The 22,396-nt window shown below is 54.7% G+C and overlaps 2 protein-coding genes across 2 annotated transcripts; one reads left to right on the top strand and one right to left on the bottom strand.

Annotated features, from left to right (window-relative positions):
- Nucleotides 1-3,141: 3,141 nt before the first annotated feature.
- On the top strand, nt 3,142-5,588 carry TTC9B (tetratricopeptide repeat domain 9B). The gene is made up of 3 exons (XM_079117395.1): nt 3,142-3,703; nt 4,319-4,501; nt 5,342-5,588. Exons 1-3 carry the CDS (start codon nt 3,283-3,285, stop codon nt 5,449-5,451), a joined length of 714 nt encoding a protein of 237 aa, XP_078973521.1. The 5' UTR covers nt 3,142-3,282; the 3' UTR covers nt 5,452-5,588.
- A 254-nt stretch (nt 5,589-5,842) lies between these two features.
- Nucleotides 5,843-20,626, bottom strand: MAP3K10 (mitogen-activated protein kinase kinase kinase 10). The gene is made up of 10 exons (XM_079117394.1): nt 19,340-20,626; nt 16,107-16,287; nt 13,111-13,259; nt 12,480-12,655; nt 11,648-11,894; nt 10,228-10,344; nt 8,286-8,460; nt 8,089-8,201; nt 7,060-7,749; nt 5,843-6,321 (listed from the first exon to the last, which is right to left on the bottom strand). The coding sequence occupies exons 1-10, from the start codon at nt 20,019-20,021 to the stop codon at nt 5,999-6,001; spliced, it is 2,853 nt and encodes a 950-aa protein (XP_078973520.1). The 5' UTR covers nt 20,022-20,626; the 3' UTR covers nt 5,843-5,998.
- Nucleotides 20,627-22,396: the final 1,770 nt, after the last annotated feature.

The raw sequence follows: 22,396 nt of genomic DNA, 5'->3' as shown, positions 1-22,396 counted from the left end.
GAAAAATACCGAAAACTCTCATTGTGTGTTCGTCTCCCGCCCCAATAAAAGAGTCCTTTTTATTCTGAGCGCTCTCGGTTCTCGTTGATCCCTTTCTGCCCTCCTCTCGCTTCTGATTGGTCGCTGCCAGGGCTCTCGTCCCTCTGATTGGATATTCTTACCAAGTCCTTGAGAGTTGAAGACAGGTAAGATGCAAATTCTCAACTCCTCCGCCAGGGGGCCCTGGAGGACGTCACTCGGCGCCACTCGGGGTAAAACTGGGAGCCTCAGGGTTGGGAAGAAATTGCAATACAGGAACTGGGGAGAACTGGGAATGCCCGCCCCAGTCACGAAGAATTTTACCTCCATGACGTCCGCTATTCCGATTTTACTCAAGTGAATCTAAAAGTCTGCAATTCCGCAAACATCTCTGCCTTATATTCTCAACAAACTCCGTAATTTTTATTTTTATTTTTTTAAACCTGGGATTGAACCTAGAAGCTCTTATCCACTGAGCTGCATCCCCAGCCCTTTTTATTTTATTTTATTTTATTTTATTTTATTTTGAGACGGAGTCTCACTAAGTTGCTTAGGGCCTCACTAAATCGCTGAGGATGATTTTGAACTTATGATCTTCCTGTCTCGGCCTCCTGAGAAGCTGGGATTACAGATGGTCGTCACCACATCTGACATAACTTAATATTTTTTAATGGTTGTACAAGCCCCACACATCACATATGCTGGCCTGTGAAGGTCATCAGTTCGTTAGAGTCCTTGAGGGAAGAGATCAATAACAGTTTGATTGGCTTAACCCCTAAAGTGCCAATGTCAATACTTACAGCAGCATCCTCACAGTGCTGTGGCATGTGAGTTAATGTATATGAAAGCTTTAGGACAAGGCTGGCACTGAGTAGGAGTAACAGTGTTTGCATTGTATCCTACTAGGACTGGGAATAGGGTGCAGCTGTCTCCCACTTACCACAGTGCCCTAGCATGTAGCCAGTTAGTAGGTCAGAAAACATATATCAATGGGTTTCCATGTTTTTCACTTTTAAAAAACAACATATATCCCCCATCCGCAAGGTGCAGAAAGGTTAGTGTAATGTTTGGGATTCATACTCAGGAATTTTAGGTTCCTAACCAAACCTGAGTTTGGAGGTGCAGACAGGAAAATGCCTGCCTGGGGTGTTCAAGGTTGGACCCCAGGGATGTGGGGAGACTTTTTCAGTAAAAGAAATTTACAGCAAGTTACAATAAGATACAGGCAGATGCTGCCATTGGGGTGGGAGGTAGTGATTTCAGGCTATGGCTAGTGGACGGGGCCTACCGTGGAACTTGGGGATGCTACAGAGAGGGGGTGTGCCACGGGGGCAGCGGTGGGGACAGTGGGGGTAGAGGCTTGGTGCTGAGACCCCAGCCAGGGCCTTGGAGCAGGGGGAAGGGGTGGAGGTACATAACATTATTCACTACTAATTCAACAATTAGATGTAAATATTAACTGCTGGAGAGGATATGAAGAAAAAGAAACACTTGCACACTGTTGTTGGGGTTGCACATTAGTGTGACTATGGAAAGTTGTAGGAGCCAGCTCTACCACACCTCCGTCTTTATCAGCATACTGTAGTGATATGTGCATAGCCACGTTGATAGCAGCACAATGCACAGTAGTCAAACTGGAACCAGCCTTGCTGTCCATCAGTGGTTGAAATGTGAGATATATATGTATATATCACATACTACATATATGTGTGTGTGTATATATATATGTGTGTATGTATATATATAAAATGGGGTTTTATTCCATCTTAAAAATGAAATCATTTGCAGGAAAATGGATGGAACTTGAGAACCTTATGTTCAGTGAAATAAACCAAACTCAAAGACAAGGGCCATATTCTCTGTCATGTGTGGAAGCTAGAGAGGAACAAGGAAAAGCGTGGAGTGGGGAGAGGGGTCTGGTGAAAATCAAAGTGAAGTCAGTAGAGGAAAAGGACCGGGGGAGGGAAAGGGAAATGCTGGGGAAGGGTATTGGCCAAATCATAGTTCATCGTGTGTATGTACAAATATGCAACAACAAATCCTGCCATTATGTGCAACTGTAGTTCATCAATAAAAATAAACGATTATGTATGGATGCCGAGTTGGAGCCAGGCATTTGGGGTTAAATAATTCAGGATCTAATGGTTGGTAAGAAATCATCCATGACTACCAAGGCCCTGTACTGAGTGCTTTACCTGCATGATAGAATTCAGTCCCTGCTACCACCCGAAGGTAAACTTACTTGTTATCCTCATGTGTCACAAAAGGAAGTCAAGTAGAAAAAGATCTGAGAACTTGATCTGAGAACTTCACATAGCTAAGTGGAGGCTAAGGAGGGCGGCAGGACGGTCACCCCTTCCACCTCCTTTTTCTTTCGCGAGTCTCCCACGTGTTTCCTCCCCTGCATATTCTTTTATTAGTGTGCTGCTCACCCTGGTACGTCTCGGGCGTGTATGCTATCTCACTGGCTTTTCCACGAAAGAGGTGAGCTCAATGAGCGCAGAGGCGGACTCTCTTGGTTGTAGGGTAAGCCCCTCCTCCAGCCCTCACTCGCCACCTCCGCCAAGGGCAGGTGCTTCTTCTGGGCCATCTCAGCCCTGAACTCTCTGCCTGTGCTTTCAAGCCAGTTCATCGTGGGCTGTCGCTGTTGGTCACTGGTCTGCCTGTCTTCTGGACTTGGGGACCTAGTGAGGGTAAAGTCTGAAGTCCTCAGCATCATCCAGAACAGAGCCAGGCACAGAGAAGATAAAGTGAATAGTTGTTTGTTGCATAAATAAGTGAATGAATTCTACAGTGGATATTATTCACCCATGTTACTGGATACAGAGGTCCAGGTGATTTAAGTGAGATACAACTAGCGAGAAAATAAGGGGAATTTGAATGTGGGCAGTTTGAATCCTTATTCCGTGTTTGTATACAATAAACCAAATGTTTAGTGGACCGAAAACCAGCTTTCTGCGAGGTTTCTGCTTCTGGGTCTTTCCCTCAGGCTAACCCTTCTCAAAATCTTCGGGAGCTTTGGACACCGGGGCAGGGAGCAGGCAGAAGGGGCGAGGACGGTAAGCGGAGTGTTGAGTAAGGCAGAGGAGAATGAGGACTGGGGCTGATTTGAAGATAAGAAGGGAAAGTCTTGAGGGGCTTCTCTAGACCCATAGGGGGCAGCCGGAGTCGGCAGCCGGAGGTGCGGGGGCGGAGAAAGGGTGGGGACCGGCCCCGCGGGGGGCGATGCGGTAGCTGCAGCGGCGGCCGCAGGAGTTTCCCACAATGCAGCGCGGCGCGCTGTCCCCGGTGCTGATGCTCAGCGCTGCCCCGGAGCCTCCGCCGCGCCCGCCTCCCGCCCTCTCCCCGCCGGGCCCTGGCCCAGGTCCCCGCCATGGCTCGGCTCGACCGGGTCCTGCCCCAGAGCCGTCGGGGACGCTGGCTGCGGCGCTCGACAGCAGCCTGCGGGCCGCCGTGGCATTCAAGGCGGAGGGCCAGCGCTGCTACCGAGAGAAGAAGTTCCGGGAAGCCATCGGCAAGTACCATCGGGCACTGCTGCAGCTGAAGGCGGCGCAGGGGGCCCGCCCTGGAGGCCTGCCGGCCCCCGCCCCCGGGCCCGCCACCAGCCCCGGGCCCGCCCGCCTCAGCGAGGAGCAGCGTCGCCTGGTGGAGAACACGGAGGTGGAATGTTATGACTCTCTCACGGGTATGGGGCCGTCGCGGGGCACACAGAGGGACATATGTGAGAGAAGCGGGAAGTGAGGGACAACCGGGAGGTCTTGGGGACTGGCGGGCCGGGGCTGGAGGCTGAAGGGGCCAGAGCCATGCATGGTCTGTTGAGAGAGACCTCAGAACTTGATCAAGGCAAGGGGTTGAGGGCAGGCGATCACAGTTCTGGGTGTCTGGGTGGAGGGAGCTGAGATGCAGGAAATGGGCTTTGGTCTGGGTCTTCTGAATCCCACTTCCCTGTCATTCTTTCTGCCCCTGGCCAGTAGTGAACCTAAAGTGAGAAGGGCTAGCCTGGACGAGCCATTCTATGCCTAGTCCCTCGCCTCTGTGGCCGCCCTTAGCACTTTTGCCTACCAAAACCTTCGAGCTAATCGTCGGAGCTTGTCTGTGTCTTTCGCGCCCTCCAGCGGCGGCGCAGATTGAGTCTATTCTGATGGGCCAGTAGATTGGCGCCCCCTAGTGGTCTCAGCCCCCCTTGGGAGATGGGGAAGGACACGGGTTCCCTGCACTCGGGAGACCAGACTTCTGGAAGTCACGTGGGTTCTAGAGATACCAACAGGCTCTAAGAGTGCACGCCCCGGCGCCCCTGCAGCCTGCCTTCTGCAGTCGGAGCTGGTGAACTACGAGCGCGTCCGCGAGTACTGTCTCAAGGTGCTGGAGAAGCAGCAGGGCAACTTCAAGGCCACCTACCGCGCCGGCATTGCCTTCTACCACCTGGGCGACTACGCACGTGCGCTGAGATACCTTCAGGAGGCCCGCAGCCGGGAGCCCACAGGTGAGGGGCAGGGCGGGGAAGAGGTGACGGCTGGGCCTGGGCTGGGGAAAGGGCTAGAGTAGAACGAAGCGGGGCAGAGCTCTCCTTCCCTAGCGCTGCCTGGAGGGAGCGCTGTACCACTGGACATCTCTCCATCTGCCTACTCCTTACACACCCGCCACTCACTCCCCCATCCTCACCAAACATCCACTCCCCCACCATTCCTCTGCCACCTACCCGACCACTCCTCATCTAGCCTGTCACCAACCCATCCTGATATCTCCCATTCACCTACTCAGTCATTTCCCTATCCACACACTCATCCTCATCTCCATTACTTTCCCGCCCCAAATACACTCACCCTTCACTTGTTCACTAACCATTCACTCACTCACCTACTCGTCCACGCAAGGCAGGTGATGCCAGGAAATTGGTGTGTGGAAGGATGGGGAAGAGGGGTTTTGGAGGTAACGGCCTCACGTGAACACAGACAACTACATTTTGCATCGAGTCAGGAGGGAAGAGGCTGACAGTGGGTGCATGGTGCAGAGCCGGGAGCAGAGGCGAGATGAACTTTCCTGTTAAGTGGTTTGGAGAACAGATGTCTCACAGATGTCGCTGGGGGATGAGTGGAAGTGTGACAGGAACCTCTGAAGAGGCATTCCTGGCAGAGGACACAGCGTGGAGGTGTGAAATGTTTCTGGCTGCTGGTTGCAGCTTGGCTTCTGGGGAATGGTTTTGGCAATATGGGCTGTTTGGGGAGCCACTGGAGATGGGGACAATGGGTACAAGCTGAGGTGGTGTGGATGTCACCTGCTGCTCCAGGACAACCAGATAATGCCCTATCCACCTCCCCTGCAGACACCAATGTCCTTCGCTACATCCAGCTGACCCAGCTGAAGATGAACCGCTGCAGCCTCCAGCGGGAGGACAGTGGGGCTGGGGCTCCTGCCCGGGATGTGGTCGGCTGAGGTTGAGGGGCCGCCTGCCCCCTCCCTCCCACCTCGCCATGTAACTTCCCCAACTCATGCGTTTGCTGGTAAAGCACTTGTCACTGACGAACCTCTTTGTGTCTTGTTCTTGTCGGGTCTACGGAGGGGACATGGGCTTGAGTTTCATCCTTTGACCACAGAAACCCAGAGAAGCCCAGGGAGGGAGTGGGGGTGTGGGAGTGTCCCACTGGGGTGAGCCAGCCTGAGGGCCTGGGCTGGGAAAAGACAAACAGCCAAGCAAGGTAGGGGCAGGGGTAACCTTTAATGCTGCATTTTGTGCCAAATCCCCCATGATGCCCTGTCCCTGAGTATCCCTGCCCACCCTCCTCCCCACTGCAGGGTGGGCACAGGGCTCCACCCCCTGGGGTACAAAGGAATAAATTAAGTGTCCCCCCCTCCCTCCTTTCCCAATAAATAGAGTTGAGTATCCTGCCCAGGGCCTCCCCCGCCTTGGGGCACGGCAGGCTGGGGCGGGGCCTGGGACGCTACATTCATGGCTGCCCAGGCGGGCGATGGTGGGCAGGCCTTAGTGGGAGCCATGGGCCCCACACAGGGGCACCGTGTTGTCCTGGCTCTGCCCCTCCATGTCCATGTCCAGCAGTGTGGGCTGCATGCTGGGGGGCCCAGGGCTCTCTGGAGTGTCTGGCCTGCTGGGAGGCGAGATGGTGAGTGTCCGACCAAAGGAGACCAGTTTCCAGGGGTCCAGACGGGGACGGCTGGCAGCCGGCCGGGGTCTTGGGGCAAAGGTCAGGGTGGTGGGACGGCCAGGGAACTCAGGGGGCCGACGGCGGGTGGGGAACAGAGCTTGGGGGTCGGGCAGGCGGGGGAAGTCCAGGGGGTCTCGAGGGCCTGGGGAGAGAGGATCAGATCAGGTGAGTAGGGTGGGGTGAAGGGTGACATTTCAGTCAGCAACATGTACATCAAGAGTGGAATTTCTGGCTTCTCTTGAAGAATGCTCAGATGCTGGGCCACCGTCCAGCAGGACCACTGCCTCTGAAGGCCGGAAGCACTGGGACCTTGCCCTGGTCCCCATCACTTCCAGTGGCTCACCCAACTGGGCACCACTCCTGGCTTGTTCTTTAGCCCTTTGAAACAGGCTTCTTGGTTGGCTCTAGCCAAAACCCTGTCCCTCCCGGGCAGGGTCCAGGTAGACAGGCATAAGGCATGACATTGTCTCAGAATCAGGATCAAAACAGCACCTCACTATGTAGGAAAGGACTGAAGAAAGCCATGGTCACTGTCATTAACAGCGGCCCAAGCCTGGTAGGCACTTAGCTCCTGCCATTACCGTCACCTTTGTGGCTGTTAGTTGGAGGAGAGAGTAGTGCTACTTGAGAATTAGCGACATTAGTGTCGCTGCAGTTAAAACCATCTGCCTGCAGTTTGCCACCTAATTCATCCTGTCTCAGCCACCCTGGCGGGACCCACAAGGCTGCCAACAATGCGGTGCGGTGCGTGGGGACCCAGACGCTTCCCCCGCGTGCTAGGTAGGAGGCTGCAGCTTTCGAGGTAGCGGCTGGGCACCGACCAGACCATGGCGGGAACAGGGCAGTTGTCTGCGCCATAGCTGCGCGGTGCCTCACTCACCCGGGCCGTGGCCGGTGGGCTCCAGCGGCCCCCGCTGCCCCAGCGCCCCATCTGACGGCGTCCGCCGGTGTCCACGGCTCACGGCGCGTGCAGCCGTGACGTGGGTGGGTGTGAGCGACTGGCGGGGGTCCTTCTTGAAGCTCTCCAGCTCCAGGTCCACCAGAGGGTTGCTGCTGGGCGAGGGCACAGGCGGCGAAGGCGGTGGGGAGGGCACGACTGGAGCGGCCTCGTCGCTATCGGAGCGCAGCAGAGAACGCGTGGAGTTGCAGTCGGACACAGACGACAGGGACACGAGGGTGGCCGAGGGCGCCAGGCCGGGGCCGGGGGCTGAGTCATCGCGGCGTCCTGGGGGGCGCCCAGTTGGGCTCAGGCCCCGGGGGAAGCGGCCGGCACGGGGGAAGAAGAGGCCATCTAGCCAGCCCCGCTGCTCCTCGCCATCGGCTACGCGCGCCTCGGCCACATCGGCACCCAGTCCCACGGCGCCCAGCAGCGTGGCGCAGCCCAGCAGCGCCAGGTCACAGCGCCGCCGTGCGCTGTGCCCGGGCCGGGCTGGGGGTGCGGCTGGCGGCGACTCCCACGGCGCCCGCACCCCTGGGGAGGGCTCAGCGGGCAGCGGCACCGTGAGGTAGGACGGGGTGGTGTAGGGGGAAGGGGGCACGCTGCTGCCTCCGTCCGCCTCGGCGAACTCTTCTGCAATCAGAGGGGCGTCAATCGGCTGGGGCGGGGTGGGTGGTGGGTGGCTGGTTCTGCTGCCCTCGGGGACCTCAGGGCCCACAATGACCCCCCGCAACAGCAAGACCCCAGATGCCACTAAGCAACGTTTTTGAATTTTTCTCCCGCAAAAGGCTCAGGGCAGTGCGTCCTTGCCCTGGGAATGACCCCCAACCCCCAGGGACCAGCTATCCCCTTTTCCAAGAATGCCTCCCACCCAAAGGCTCCTGGGTCCTGCCCTCACCCTGGCCCTGGGCTGTTCTCCGCTTTGGCCAGGGCGTCTCCTCCCTCCCTCTTCAAGCACCCACACCCTCTTACCCATCTCATTGAGGCTGGCGAAGCCAGGGGCGATGGGAGTGTGTTTGGGGGATTTGCCCAGGTTGGGGGCACTTGATGACCACTGTTTGCTTCCTTCCCCCAGAGCCTTCAGCCTGCAGGGGGCATGAGGGGAGTCGGCCATGGCTGCCTGGGCCTACAGTGGGCACAGGGGCCAGTGGGCACCACAACGCCAGTACCTCTCCTCTCCTCCAGCTCGCTCCTTCTGCAGGGTGGAGCTGGGCCCCCATGTCCGGCCCTTCTTCTTGCCCCCGACTAGTTCTTCCTTCTTCGGGGGCCCACTGCGGCCCCACGTCCCACTGCCACCACTGCTGCTGCCACTGCTGCTGCCGCCGCCACAGTCCACAGGAGTCACTGGGTCAAGAAAAGCCACTTGGTCGCTGGGTCTTGGAAGCTTGGTCTGTCCTCCAAGCCACTCTCCACCTGGGAGTCTAAGGTCTTTCTGGTTCCCCTGGCGACACTCCCTGTGCAATCCCTGCAGACCACCCCCTGCTGGGGACACAGCTCCTCCGCCCCTCTGCCATCTTCCAGGGTTAGTCCCCTGGAGCCCAGGCTCTCTTCCCTGTGGGACCCACTCTGCACATACCTTCAGGAGTATTTGCTACTACTAAAGTTGCTTGTCTCTGTGTCCCCTGCTAGAGTGACCTTCTGGGACTAGTATAAATCTGGTGTCTGAAGAGAGGCATGCGGAGAGGCTGGGGGTGGGGCCAAGGCTGGGGAGCACGACAGGGTGGGACAGGCTCAAGAGGCGGCTTTGCACCCTTTAACTCATCTACACGCTCTGACATGTGGCCTGGACTGTGACCATCTGTCCCTTCCAAGTCTCCACTCCCCCCTAGTAGTCCCTATCACCTTGATGGCCTCTCTGCCTTTATTCCTCACAGCAGCCAGAGGAAAGAGGTGAATCTGATCCCATCATGCTCACATCCCCCTAGGCCTTCCCGATGTTTAAATAAACCCCAGGCTGGCAGCAGAGCTTAACAGTGGAGTGTGCTTAGCTTGTGTAAGACCCTGGGCTCCATCCCCAGCACTGCGGAAAAAAATCAAACTCCTAACCTTGGATCTCAAGGCCTTGTGTGATCTGACCCCTGGGACCATTGAACTAATGCTGTCCTTTCCACTCCCTCTACTCTAGACAAACTGGCCTTCTCCCCCCCACCTTCCAGTACTGGAGATCGAACATCCCCAACCCTTTTATTTTTTGAGACGGGGTCTTGCTAAATTTCCGAGGGCCTCCCTAAGTTGCTGAGGCTGGCCTTAAACTTACGATCCTCCTGTCTCAGCCTCCTGAGTCACTGGGATTATAGCATGTTGGCCTCTGGGCTGGTAACTTGCCCTGCTAGTTCTAGCCTTTCCCCTTTCCAGTTCCCTCTGTGTCCTCAGATCTGCGCATGTTTCACTCCTTTCCATAAAGGGCCTGTTCAAACCTCACCTCCCTAGACCGACTTGCCTTCTCTGATGGCTAATTTTATGTGTCAGCTTGACTGGGCTAAGAGATGCCAGGAGAGCCGCTAGATGTGACTTCTGGCGTGCCTGTGAGTGTCTTCACCAATGTTGGCGGGCATCGCCCACTCCCTGGCGTGGGGGAGGGGGTGAACAGAAGGCAGAAGAAGGTGCTTTCTCTACTTGAGCCGGGACATCCATCTCCTGCCCACAGACATGGTGCTTTTGGTTGGCAGGCCTTTGGACTTGGACTGGAAGCACAGTACTGGCTTTCCTGGAAGCCGTCTCACAAACAGAAGATTGGGGACCTTCCTAGCCTCCATAATCCCAGGAGCCAATCCCTAATTTTCTTTTTATATATCTAAATACATCCTATTGATTCCATATCTCTGCTGAACCCTCTTTTTTGTCTTTTTGGTATTGGGGATGGAAGCTATGCATGGTGAACACAGGCCTTCAATACTGCGCTACATCCCAGCCCCAAAGTCTTCATTTCCTTTCCTAATTACTCCTGGAAATTATTCTGCTTATTGACTGGCTGTCTGTTTCCCCCTGATGAGAATAAGGGAAGGGATCTTGCCTCTTTCGTTCGGTTATTCCTTTGGCCTGATGCCAAGTACATGCTCAGGGATGTTGCTGACTGACTGGCTGACTGATCGAGGCCTTGCAGATACTCACGGCGAATGGCCCTCAGCCTTGGGATGATGCTGGGGCTGGCAGGGGGGCTGGCCCCATCGGATCCTTTCCGTTTGTCCAGGGTGGGAGAGGCCTGGACTGTGATCTTATGTTCGAAGCCTGCAAAAAGGAAGAGACTTTCCTAAGTAAATGGCTGTCTGGTAACGGAAAGGAGGTTTCCTTGTGAAAGTACAGAAGGAATGATCACATGGGAACACCACGTCTGTCATTTCTTACTGCAGTGGTTCTCACAGTGCGGGCCAGGCCAGCAGCAGCAGTAGCTGGAAGCCCTCTTGGAAATGCAAATACTCGTGCCCTTTCTTGACTGGCAATCTGGGGGTGAGACCAGATCTAACTGTGCTAGGCGAAAGACCCAGGTCTGAGGGTCCAGGATGGTAGCCATCAGCTCCATCTCAGGAGCACCTGAAACATGGCTGCTGCAACTAGAGAACTGGAGTTTAACCTTTATTTATCTTACTGCAATTAATTTAAGTTTAAAATTAAAAACAGATACTTAATTTGGTCACTGGAGACACAAGCATGTTTAGAACAACCTAGATGTGAATCTAGTTTCTCCAACTCTCAATTTTATAAAATCTAAGTGCAGATAATTTTTCTTTATTTTTTCTTTTTTTTGGTGCTGGGCCTGGAACACAGTGCTTTACCACTGAGCTACATCTCCAACCCCAGATAAAAAATATTTTTGTGTGTGTGGTTAAAGGGATTTAATCCAGGAGTGCTCTACCACTGAGCTACATGCTGAGTCCTTTTATATTTTTATTTTGGAATAGGGTCTCATCAAATTGCCCAGGCTGGTCTCGAACTTGTGATCTTCCTGCCTCAGTTTCCATAGTTGCTGGGATTACAAAAACTTTGTGCCACTGTGGCCAGCCCCAGATCCAAATTTTTAATAAAAATTTACTGCCCAGCTTGAGAGATGCTATAAATATCAAACGCATACTGGATCTCAAAGATTCAGTGCAAAAAAGAGAAGGTAAACTACCTCAGTTTTGGGGTATTGATTACGTGGATATATTAAAGCTATTATCACCTGTTTCTTTTTACTTTTTAAATGTGGCTCCTAGAAAATTGAAGATAATACACATGGCTACATTTCCATAGGCTGGTGCTGCTACAGGGCTGGCTCTTGGCTTGCGACATCACAGAGAGAAGACAACCAGACATGATGCATTATGTGCTTCCTAAGAGAGACACATTATCTGGGAGCCACTCTTTGGGGGAAAAAAAAAAGTTAAAGAAAAAATACAAGTGAGCCGGGGATGTAGCTCAGTGGAAGAGTGCTTGCCTAGCTTGCTGGAGGCCCTGGTTCCATCCGAAGCACAGCAATCAAAGGAAGAGTTAAAACCCGGGTTAGGGACGCGCCCCACAGCCCCGTGGAGGATGCCCAAGGAACAAGGTGTACCAGAGGGCAGGCTGATGTGGCTGCTGCCTTCCCGCAGCTTGAGCAGGCGGCTGCGCTTGAAATTGCCCTTGCGTTTGCGGACCCGGGGTTTCTCCTGGCTCAGCTGGCACATGAGCAGGTGCAGCTCACGTTCCACGATGTCCATCTCTCGCTCGGCCAGCTCCTGCTCCCGCCGCCGCAGTTGCTCCTCCTGGAAGCGCTGCTCCTGTGCTGCCCGCAGCAGCTCCTCCTCCCGGCTGCGGAGCTCCTGCGGCGGGCGAGACGCAGAGGCAGGGAGGTGCTAAGCCACCCTGCCCCTGGCATGGGTCCCAAGGCCGCTGGGCCTCCTGGGTGCTCGGCACCAGGGCACCCCGCCGTGAGGTCCACTGGGCTCACACTCCAACTCACACTGTACTAGCCAAGCTGGGTGCCAGGGTAGGGGAGTGTGTTAGCCCAAGAAAGGGGTGCCTTTTCCTTCTGCCCTACCCCTTTTTAAACTTTTCAATCTGTAAAATTTCAAACAGCCACAAAAGCAGAGAAAGGTGCCCCCCCATCTACCCAGCATCCAACTTCAACAATGATCTGTACTCGCAAATCTCATGTGGCCCTCTGCATTTTTGCTGTAGTACTTTAAAGCCAATTCCAGACGTCATGCAGTATCACCTGTGAGTACTTCAGCACTGGGTGCTTTTTTCTCATTAATCCACCAACAGAAGGCTGTCTTTTCTTAATATGCAAAAAGACCCTGCATGGACCCAAAGGCTGGGGTTCAGGGGGCGGGACTGTGAGGCACCAAAGGCAACAGAGCTCACTGGATCCTGCTCTGTCCCTCCCACCGAGCCCTCGCCTTCACCTTCTCCTTGGTCCGAAGGTCATCAAACATGTGCTGAATCTCCAGCTTCCAGTCCTCCTGCAGGGAGTGGAAGGACTCCAGCGGCATCTGGAACAGGGCTGACTGTTCTATGACTTCGAGCCGCTTCAAGATGCTGCCGAAATCTGGCCGCCCGTGTGGGTCTGGGTCCCAGCATTCTGGGGGGAGGGGGATGGGCATGTCAGCAGTCATGCTCTGGGGAACCAGTCTGCTCAGAGAAGGCAGGACTCGGGACTGTGGACAAACAGCTTCCATGGAGCTAAAGGGAAGACTTCAAAGCCAAGCTTTGGCACATTTCCCTCAGTGACCTGCTGGGAGAGAAGCCCCAGGCCCTGCTCCCTGTGGAGGGGCCTGTGATGGAATTAAGGATCGGGCAGGAACCCCAGGGCCAGTGGATCCTAACAGCAAGAACTCTGGCCTGCACAAAGGTCTGGGGAACAAAGGGGCCAGCTGCAGGGGACAGTGTCCACAGTCACAGTCCACTGTGTCCCAGCACCTTCTCCCTTACTCCTGGGCACACGGGTGTTGGGCGGGTGTGAAGGGGAGAGGACTGGGCCCAAGGGACCCTGCCACCCACAGCCAAGCCTGCCCTCTCCATGGGGCCCTGGCTTACCCTCCAGTAGGCGGGCAAAGGGCTCGGGGCAGGTGGAGGGGATGGGCAGCGTCAGCTTGTTCATGGCCACGCCATACGCCACGGCCAAGGCATCGATTTCACGGTAGGGGACCTCACCCGTCAGCAGCTCCCAGAGCAGCACCCCAAAGCTGCAGGTAGGGGAGAGGGAGGGATGATGCTGCAGCCCAGGCCAATCCTCACCTCGCCCAGCCCTGGCCCCACGGGGCCTCCCTCACCCCAGCATCCAGCCCAGTAGATGAGGCCCCAAGAACCTGCTCTGAGCCTGAGGGGCTGTTCTCAGACAGAAGGTGGGGCTCACTCTGGTCTCTCCCCTGGGCTGCCTCTTGTCCCTTGCCCCTGCCTGGAGATCTTGGGTCTCCCATGCCTGCTGGGCAAACCCATCCTTCTTAGCCCTGACCTTTGGTGACCTCTGAAAACTCTTGGACCCCACTCCATCCCCAAGTTCATCTCGCAGCCACAGGAACACTGAGTGAGACTTGCACTTCCCGCCTCCAGCCTTGGCACATGCCACTCCCTTGTCAAGAACACGCTTCCCTCTGTGTGACTGTCCGTCAAGTGCTAACTTGGGTTGCCCCCTCTTCCAGGAAGCCTTCCTTGATCCCAAAGCCTTCAATGCGAGGTAGAGGCCCCTCCTCTATGTTCCCCCAGAACCCGCCGCACTTACCTCTAAAAGCAAGGTAACACTACTTTACACTTATAGAGCACCTACTCCAGGCCAGGCACTGTGCTAGGCACTCTTGGTAATCCTCACAACAGCCCTGTAAGGCAGAAGGTATCCGTATGACCCCTATTTTATCTCATGAGCAGGCACAGTTTCAGAGAGGTTAAGCTGCTTGCCCAGGGTCACACAGCTATAAGGGATGGAGCCTCACATGGACTCAGGTCTGCCTGATGCCCACAACAGGGCCCTTAATGGCTACACAATACCAGAGTGTGCATCACTGGCTACAGTCACCTGCATGTTCATCTTCCCCAGTAAACTGCATTTTCCTGGATCCTGACTGTCACTTTGTGCAGTTTCTAACTTGGAGTGGATCCCTATTCTCTCTGGATATCCACTCATGCATTTCTTTCTTTCCTTTTTTTTTTTTTTTTGATATGGGGGATTGAATCCAGTGGCACTTTACCACTGAGCTACATCCCCAGCCCCAGCCCCTTTTTAAATTTTGAGACAGTATCTTGCTAAGTTGCTGAGGTTCATTCAACCCTTTTATTAAGTGCCAACTGTGTGCTAGGCACTGTTCTAGGCATAACTGTTGCCTTCAGGCAGCGACAGCTTCCCCTTCCTCCTCAATGACAGCACTGGTGATTTTGAATGGGCATATGGTGCCTGGAAACATTTTCCATCCTCCTTCACAGCCAAGTAATGCCAGAGGACTACCATGCTGTACAGTGGAATGAAGGAAGGTGTGCGGGAGGCAATCAGCTTTCAGCAAGTGTCCTTAAAGAGCATGGTGCCCCTTTCCTCCATTCTTTTTCCTGCTGGGTGGAATGTGGACAATAAAAGTGGAATCTCAAGCAGCCATTCTGGACCATGAAATGAACTTGGGATTGGAGCCACCCAAGGTGGAGAAAATTAACAGTGGTCTCCACCCGGAGGTGGTATCATCCCCCACCTCTCCTGCGTATTGGGAACCTGTGAGGATGTTTTGATTGTCACAATGACTGAAGAGTGTCCACTGATATTTGGTGGATGGGAGTCATGAATATTTAGTGTCCTGAAAAGTATGGGATAGAACAATACAAGGAAGAAGTAACCTGCCCCATACAGAGAGCCCAACATAGGAGTCTGGATCCCTGGCACTGGAGATGCTGGGTCAGTCCCGGAATTTATATAACAACAGAAACTTCAGTCTTGTTACTGTGTGGCTTCTCTTCCTTGCAGCTGAAGTAGATATTTGGGGCCATAAGTGAATGTCTGGTGTAAAACCAGTTGGGACTTCTCCAAAGGGCTGCTCTGCTCTAGGTTGGGCGCAAGACTTCCTGTCTGATTTTTCTCTTCCCTAAACCCATTAATTTGCTGTTTGGGCAATTTGGAGCCTCAGCGGGGGACTGATGGAACAGTAAATGAGAAGACGCTGGGACTGGCTCCAACCAAGTAGAGGCCCTGCTTGAAAAGCTTCTATTGCCACTGACTCCCTGGGTCGAGTGGTCGCTCGCCACCACTCCTGTCGGCTGAGATCCATTCTGCACCCCACAGCCAAAGGAGCGACTGAAAGGCTAAATCGTAAACGCCCCTAATGGCTCTCCACCACACTTTGACTCAGACCCTGAGGCGTTCCCTCACGCAGACTGCTGGGCGATCTCCACGCATTTCCTACTGCGGGCTGACACATGCTGTCCCAGCACACAGGTTCCTGCCTGTTTCTGGAACATACTATGTTCATTTGCACCTCAGCACCTCCCTTGTGGCACCCAAACGTTGCGTGGCTGGCTCCTTGTCACTCAGAACTCACCTAAAGCAGTTCTCAGAAATTCTCCCTCACGCCCCCTCATGCTTTTCTTTACTATCTTTTAAATGATCATTTTCTTAACTTAAAACAGCTTTATTCTTTTAGTTTCTTGTGTATTTTTGAAAAAGTTACGATCCCTGAGGGCAGTAACACTATTTCTGTCGACTGCTGGGTCCCTGGAGCCCAGTGCGCTGCAGAAGGGAAGAATGAACGCTGCCTCCAAGGCCTCCGCTTCCTGTCAATGGGCTGGGGGCACGGGGTGCTGAGGGGCTCCTCGGTGCTGACACCTCTGTCCTATCTATATCTCTTGATGTTTTTGTCCTAATTCAAGTCCCTCTTCAGGGCCACCTCTGCTGCCAGTGCAAGTGACGACTTTGGGGCCTGCTCAGTGCTGTGCTGTGCTGATGGGCAGGAGGCCCCTCTGCCAGGCCCTGTGTTTCATCAGGAAACTGTCCCTCCCCAATACCCTCCCCTGCCCCACCCACCACTTCCCTGATGCCGCCCCAGCCCGCCTCGCAGCACCTCCAGACATCGCTGCTTTTGGAGAAGAGGGAGAGGCGGATAACTTCCGGGGCCATCCAGGCGTAGGTCCCAGCGGCGCTCATTTTGGTGGTCTTGTGCCACTCGCGGGCAAGGCCAAAGTCCGTGATCTTGAGCACCGTGTCTGCGAGGTTGTGGTTCTCAATGGCCTCCAGGATAAGGACTGGGGAGTAGGAAGAAAGGTGGGTCACCCTGACCTGTGGGGCTGCAGACCTCAGCCTCCCAAACCTCCGCGTGGCCCTACTCTGTGGCAGCTACTTGCCAGGCTGGGGTCCCCCAGCCCCTACAGTCCCTCCTTGCAGACCACACCAAAGGCCAAGGTCTTGGTTCTCTTGGGTCCTGACCTTGACTTCTAACCAGACTGTAAGTGGACCTGCAAACCATGAGCAGAAGGGAGGAACGTGGTCTCCTGCAACAGGGCCCCAGTGCCACTGTTTCTGAGTTCACACTCCGTGTGACTATGCAGTTCTTTCCACCAAATGAGGCAGACTATATCTCCCCATTCTTTGTGGGATGATCATACGACTTGCTTTTGATAAGAACAAAGAGGACATGGTACAGTGCTGCTCTAAATCTGGGCCTTAGAGACTCTGGTGTCTTCTTGCCGCCTGGATCTTCTGCCATCACCATGACAGCATGCCTCAGCTAGCCTGTTAGTTCAAGGGAGATGGGAGATACTGGGAGCAAGACCTCTCCAGCTAAGCCAGCTAAGTCCTGAGCACTCCACCTGGCTGGCAAGGGCATAGACAGTAATAAGTGATTGTTGTTTTAAGATACTGTTTTCAGGGTGGTTTGTTATGCAGCAGCATTGTGACAAAATCTGACTGACACAACCCCAAGCATGTCAAATGGTTCCAGCTGACTACTACCTAGGGTTATTACTGACAGCAATAAGTCACGGCTACTGTTTGCACTAGGCTAAGTCCTTCATAAGAACTGACTCATGAGCAACCTGTTTTTATTGACTAGTCCACTAAGGCTTAGAGAAGTCACTTGGCCAACAGCATATGGCTAGAAAATGGCCTTCCTTCTTTGCTTCCCATGTCTCCTCTTTGTGAAGTCCTGTGACAGAGGGAATACCTCCTGGACTTTACACTTTATTTCTGCATCTCTCAGGCTGGCCCAAAATAAGTCCTCTTTAAAGATCTACATCTGCTTAAAACCCTCTAATGACTTCTGCTATATGCAACCAAATACCCAAGGTCCCCAGCCTGGCCCCTGCCTGCCATTATGATTTTATCTACCCCCCACCTTGGCCTCAACTCCTGCTGTTCTGGGCTTGCTATTTCTCCACTGAGGCAACTCGTTCCCATCCCAGGACATTCCCCCTGATCTAAGGCTGGGTCCTTTTTATTCAGGTCTCTGCTCAAACACGGTCTTCTCTGCCTCACCTTTGATCTGCTTTATTTCCCTGAGAGCCCCTGGTACTCTCTGAAACTTGGGTATCTACCATCCTTTCGCCCACCCACCTGTGTTTATCTGTCCTCTATTCCTCTTTACTAGAATATAAATTCCATCCTGGGAAAGAGCCCAGATCTTGCCATGCTCACTTCTGTAATCCTAGGTTTGAGAACAGTGCCTAGCACATAGTAGGTGCTTCAGAATAAATAATGAACAGAGGACACCAGTCGAAGAGCTCCCATGAGGGAACAGTACCACGGCCACCCTGTGCTCTCTCTGGCACGGGTGTGGACATGCCAGAGACAGCACAGGGTGGCTTAAGAGCTCCACTCGCCTTCGTCCAGGTCGCATTGGCGACCTGGGTATGGGGCTGCTGTGAGTTGGTGGGGGTGAGCAAGGACCATGAAGAAGCCCAGGCCTTTAAGAGCAGGATGCAGGATGGTTACACCTCCGGTCACCCAACACTTCAGAGGTTGGAGTGCAGTCATTCATGAAGACAGGGACCACCTGCATCTGTCTGGCGCAGCCCCCCAGCCCAGGTGTGGCCTGGGCATGTTATGGGTACTTGGTAGCTCTCTGATGAATATACAAATGCCAGGTTTGGGAGGTGAGGATGACTCAGCCCTGGATTCTAGGGACTTATACACAACAACATAAAAATAGTGGTATAGATTCAAACAAAATTGGAGGTGTAGAACTAACAGAAATCAGGAATAGATGAAATGGGAATATTGAGGGAAAATGGGGAACCCTCACTTTTCTGGGCTTAAGTGTGAGCCATGTGAGGGCAGGGAACACGCTGGCCTCATTTACTGGGGATCGCTTGCTTAGTACACAATCTGGCATTGAAAACACCAAGTGAAAGAATGAAGATGTGAATAAAAATATGAAATGGAGTAGATGGGGCAGCACAAGAATGGAAGAGCTAGGAAGGTAGGATTTTCCCCCTGCTGTATCCCTAGGACAGCATCTGGCACATAATATTCCAGAATGAGCTGTGGAATGAATGAATGAAATGTGTAGTTTATGAGTACTGTCAGTTTGTCTTGGTCCCTTAGGATGCTGAAGCCCCAAGATGGAACCACTTTGATCCAACCGACCACTCAACATTGGAGAATGTGTGCTAGGCCAGGCAGCCTGGACGCTTTTATATAAGGCACATTCGTTTTCTGCCTTTCTCATTTATTCCAGTTTGCATCAGAGGCCTAGCAGGAATCCAGGAAGTGGTTCTCACCAGGGGGCGATTTTGCCTCATGGGTGATGTATGGCAATGTCTGGAGACATTTTTGGTTGTTATAGCTGGGGATGGGAATGCTGATGGCCTCCAGTAGGCAGGGACCAAGGAGACTGCCAAACAACCTAAAATGCACAGGACAGGCCTCACAGCGTTCCAGATACAAATGGCAGTAGTGCCAGGCTGGAAAAAACCTGACTCCAGGTAGGCTAGGTTCTTTTTGTTTCTGCCAGGAGGACTCTGGCATCATGACTGGATGGTGTGCGCCAAGAGGGCAAGCATTGCATCTGTCCTGTTTGCCATAAGAAAGGGCCCAAAGGGCCTGTCCTCATGTTCATGGATACTTATTTATTGATCTACTGTGACTGTAACCTGGGAAGCAGAATCGTCCTTCCGCCTTTCTGAACCTTTTTCTCCCTTAATAGAGGCAAGGCCTACCTCACCAGGCCCTGAAGGTATACTGCTGCTGCTCCTTCCCCCATGCACAGTTGCCATCTGGTGCCCCTTGTCCTGTTTCCCGCCATCTAGGCTTGGCCTGCAAGGTTTTGTGGAAGGGTTTTGGAGAGAAGATACCACTTACTGTTGATGGACTTGAGGTCCCGGTGGATGATGGGCACGGGGGCATCATTGTGTAGGTAGTTCATGCCCCGGGCCACCTGCACAGCCCAGTTGACCAGCACATGAGGGGGTACCCGACGACCTGCCAGCACCCTGCTCAGGGCGCCTCCACGGGCATACTCCATCACCAGGCAGAGGTGTGGGGGGCTCAGACAGGCGCCCCTCAGGGCAATGATGTTGGGGTGCTGCAGGGCTCCAAAAAGCCGGGCCTCCTGGCGCACCTGCTCCGCTGTCACTGCCGGGTCCCGCTCAGGGTCCAGTCGGGCGGCCTTGACTGCTACCTCCTCCCCATGCCACAGGGCCCGATAGACCTTGCCAAAGCCCCCCACACCGATGATCTCCTCCAGCTGCAGCTCGTGGAAGGGGATCTCCTGGGGCAGCTGGAGGCCCGCGGGCGCGGCGGGTGCAGCAGGGGCCACGTAGTTGCTGGGGAAGACGCCCACACGGCCGCTGGGCAGCTGCCCGGTCCACCAGCCCTCATCGCCGGACACCGCACAGTCCTGGGAAAGCACCTGGACGCGGTCACCCCTCCGCAGGGTCAGCTCCTCGTCGCCCACCGCCTCGTAGTCGAACACAGCGGTCCAGACGGGCCCCGCGGGGGTCGTGCCCCACTCCTTGGCCGCCGCCCCCTCCTCCTCCTCCATGGGGGAGGGGCCGGGGGCTGCGGGAGGCCGCTTCACACTGGCTGCCCGCGGGATGCAGAGGGCGGGCCCCGGCGGCCGTGATGGGGGGCAGTCCCTGCGGGTCTGAGGGGGCTCCTGGGGGCCATGGCTGGGGGAGGGCCTCCGCTGGAGCAAGAAGGAACCTCCTTAAACGGGCAGGGTCGTCCCCGCTGATCCGGTTGTCCGGGCGGAGCGGGTGGGAGCGGGGCGGCAGGTTCACCTGTCCCCTCGGATGTCAGGGCGCTAAGAGGGCCTGGCCGCGCGGCTCCCCAAATCCTGCCGGGGCCCGCCGGTGGGGGCCGAGGGTGAGGGCAGCAGGCGGCCACCCCTCCTCGCGCCTCTCACCCCGCGCAGCTCCACCGGCGGCCCCCGGCTCTGCATCCCCGGCCACGACCGCCGGGCCGGGCGGGGATGGCGGGGCCCCGGGGCGGCCGCCCCGGGCCGGGGTGGCGCGCCCCTCGGCCTCCTCACGCGCGGGGCGGTCGGGCGGCCCCCATCCTCGGCACCGGGCTCCCGGTCGGCCCCAGCCCCTGCCCCCGCCCGCGCCGCTTCCCGGGGCCGCCGGCGGTGCCGGAGTGACGTGTGGCCGCCGCCGCCGCCGCCGCCGCCGCGGTGCCGCCTGGGAGTTGTAGTCCCGGGCCGCGCGGCCGCCGGGCGCATCCCCGCCCCGGAGCCCGCTGACGCCCTGGGCTCCCGGGGCACCTTGCCGGGGTTGAGCTGGGCTTCGGACTCTCCCTCGGACCAGGTGGCCTGGGCGTCGGGAGCGGACCAGCGCTTGTGAAACGCCGCGGGGCCCTGGCCCAGGGTGGGGTCCGCGGTCACCGACTCGCTTAGCAGAGCGCAGTATAGGAGCTGAGCGAATGGCGGTTACTGCCCGGGTCCCCGAACGCAGCCTGGACAAGGTCCGCGCGAGGGATGGACCCTCGAGACCCCCGACTGGAGCTGCACGTTGGGAAGTGAAGTCTGCCTTGGCGACCGGGTACTGCGGGAGGCGATCCGCAAACCGCGGGCTTCGGGGAGCCGGATGGTGGCCGGAGCAAGCCAGGGGGCCCCATCAGTGGCTAGGCCTCCTCCGGAAAGACGGGGCCGGTCGATGCGTTTCTGTCCCTGGAAATGTCACAGCCACATCTGCTTCCTTCCCGGCTCTGGGTTCTTCTGGCTCGGCATCGGCAGTCAGACTTGTGCTCTCCACAATCCCCCACCACCCATCATATGGTTCAGTTTTTTTTTTTTTTTTTTTTTTTGGGGGGGGGGTGCGTGTGTGCATTTTGTGCTAAGTTCTTTGTGCAGATGGTATCATTAAATCTTCACGAAGAGCCCCATTTTACAGGTGCCTCACAGAGAAGTGAAGTCACTTGTTATAAATGGCAAAATGGTTATAAATGGCAAAGCAAAAGTCAAAGGCACCACCTATTAACAACCACCATGATTTTTTAAAACAGCGTCTTCCCATTTAAAGAATGAGAAAACAATCGCGCAGAGGTTCAGTGACTTGTTCAAATTCTGTAAGCTCAAAAGGAGCAAAATTTTGGGTCTTTTTAGTTGTCCTCTTCTAAATAGCCTAGAGGGCAGGAGGGAGGAGGGAGAAGAGAAGAAAGGAATTATAAGGAGCTCTGGTGCCCAAATTCAGAGACCTGTCCCCACAGCGTCATAGGAAGTTGTTTTACTCAGATGAAATCAGAGGCTACCTAGCTACCTGGCTACCTCTCAGGGGAACTCAGGACCTATCAGGAACATTGTTGGTGGAGGAGGCCTGGTTTCATATTGACTGCAGGCATTTCTTTCTTCTATAACCTGATATGTATACCAGCACACTAGAAATTATGAAATTAGGGGGAAAACAGGGACAGCTTGCTCAAAACAGGCAATTTTATAAACTTTGCTACCAAACGAATAAAGACCATAATAGAAATGCTAGTACAATTTAACTTCCTGAGGCATTTGCCCTCAGCAACACTTTGCAGCCTTAAAGGCAGAGGCTTCTGCTTCTTCCTTGGAGATGTTGTCCTGGAGAGAGTAATTATTTTCAAGTAATTTTTTTAAACTTTATTTTTATGTGGTGCTGAGGATCGCACCCAGTGCCTCACACCTGCTAGGCAAGTGATCTACCACTGAGCCACAACCCCAGCCCTGGAGAGATTAACTTTTGTTGAAGACTGTTTGCATCAAAATTCAAAATTTGATTCAAGGTGTAATCTTCTTAATTTTCTGTTTCAATATAGGAGAAATAGCCTTGCAGTTTCTTCATCTGCATTTACCGCTTTGCCATCTGGCATAATATGTATGTGGCAAGTGTAGTCATTTTTAGAGCAACCACTATGGAAGACACTTGCATAGATGCGCAATTTCACAAAATT

Source organism: Sciurus vulgaris (assembly GCF_902686455.1).
Source record: "Sciurus vulgaris genome assembly, chromosome: 17".
NCBI classification, from domain to species: domain Eukaryota; kingdom Metazoa; phylum Chordata; class Mammalia; order Rodentia; family Sciuridae; genus Sciurus; species Sciurus vulgaris.
This window is presented reverse-complemented; position numbering and strand designations above follow the sequence as displayed.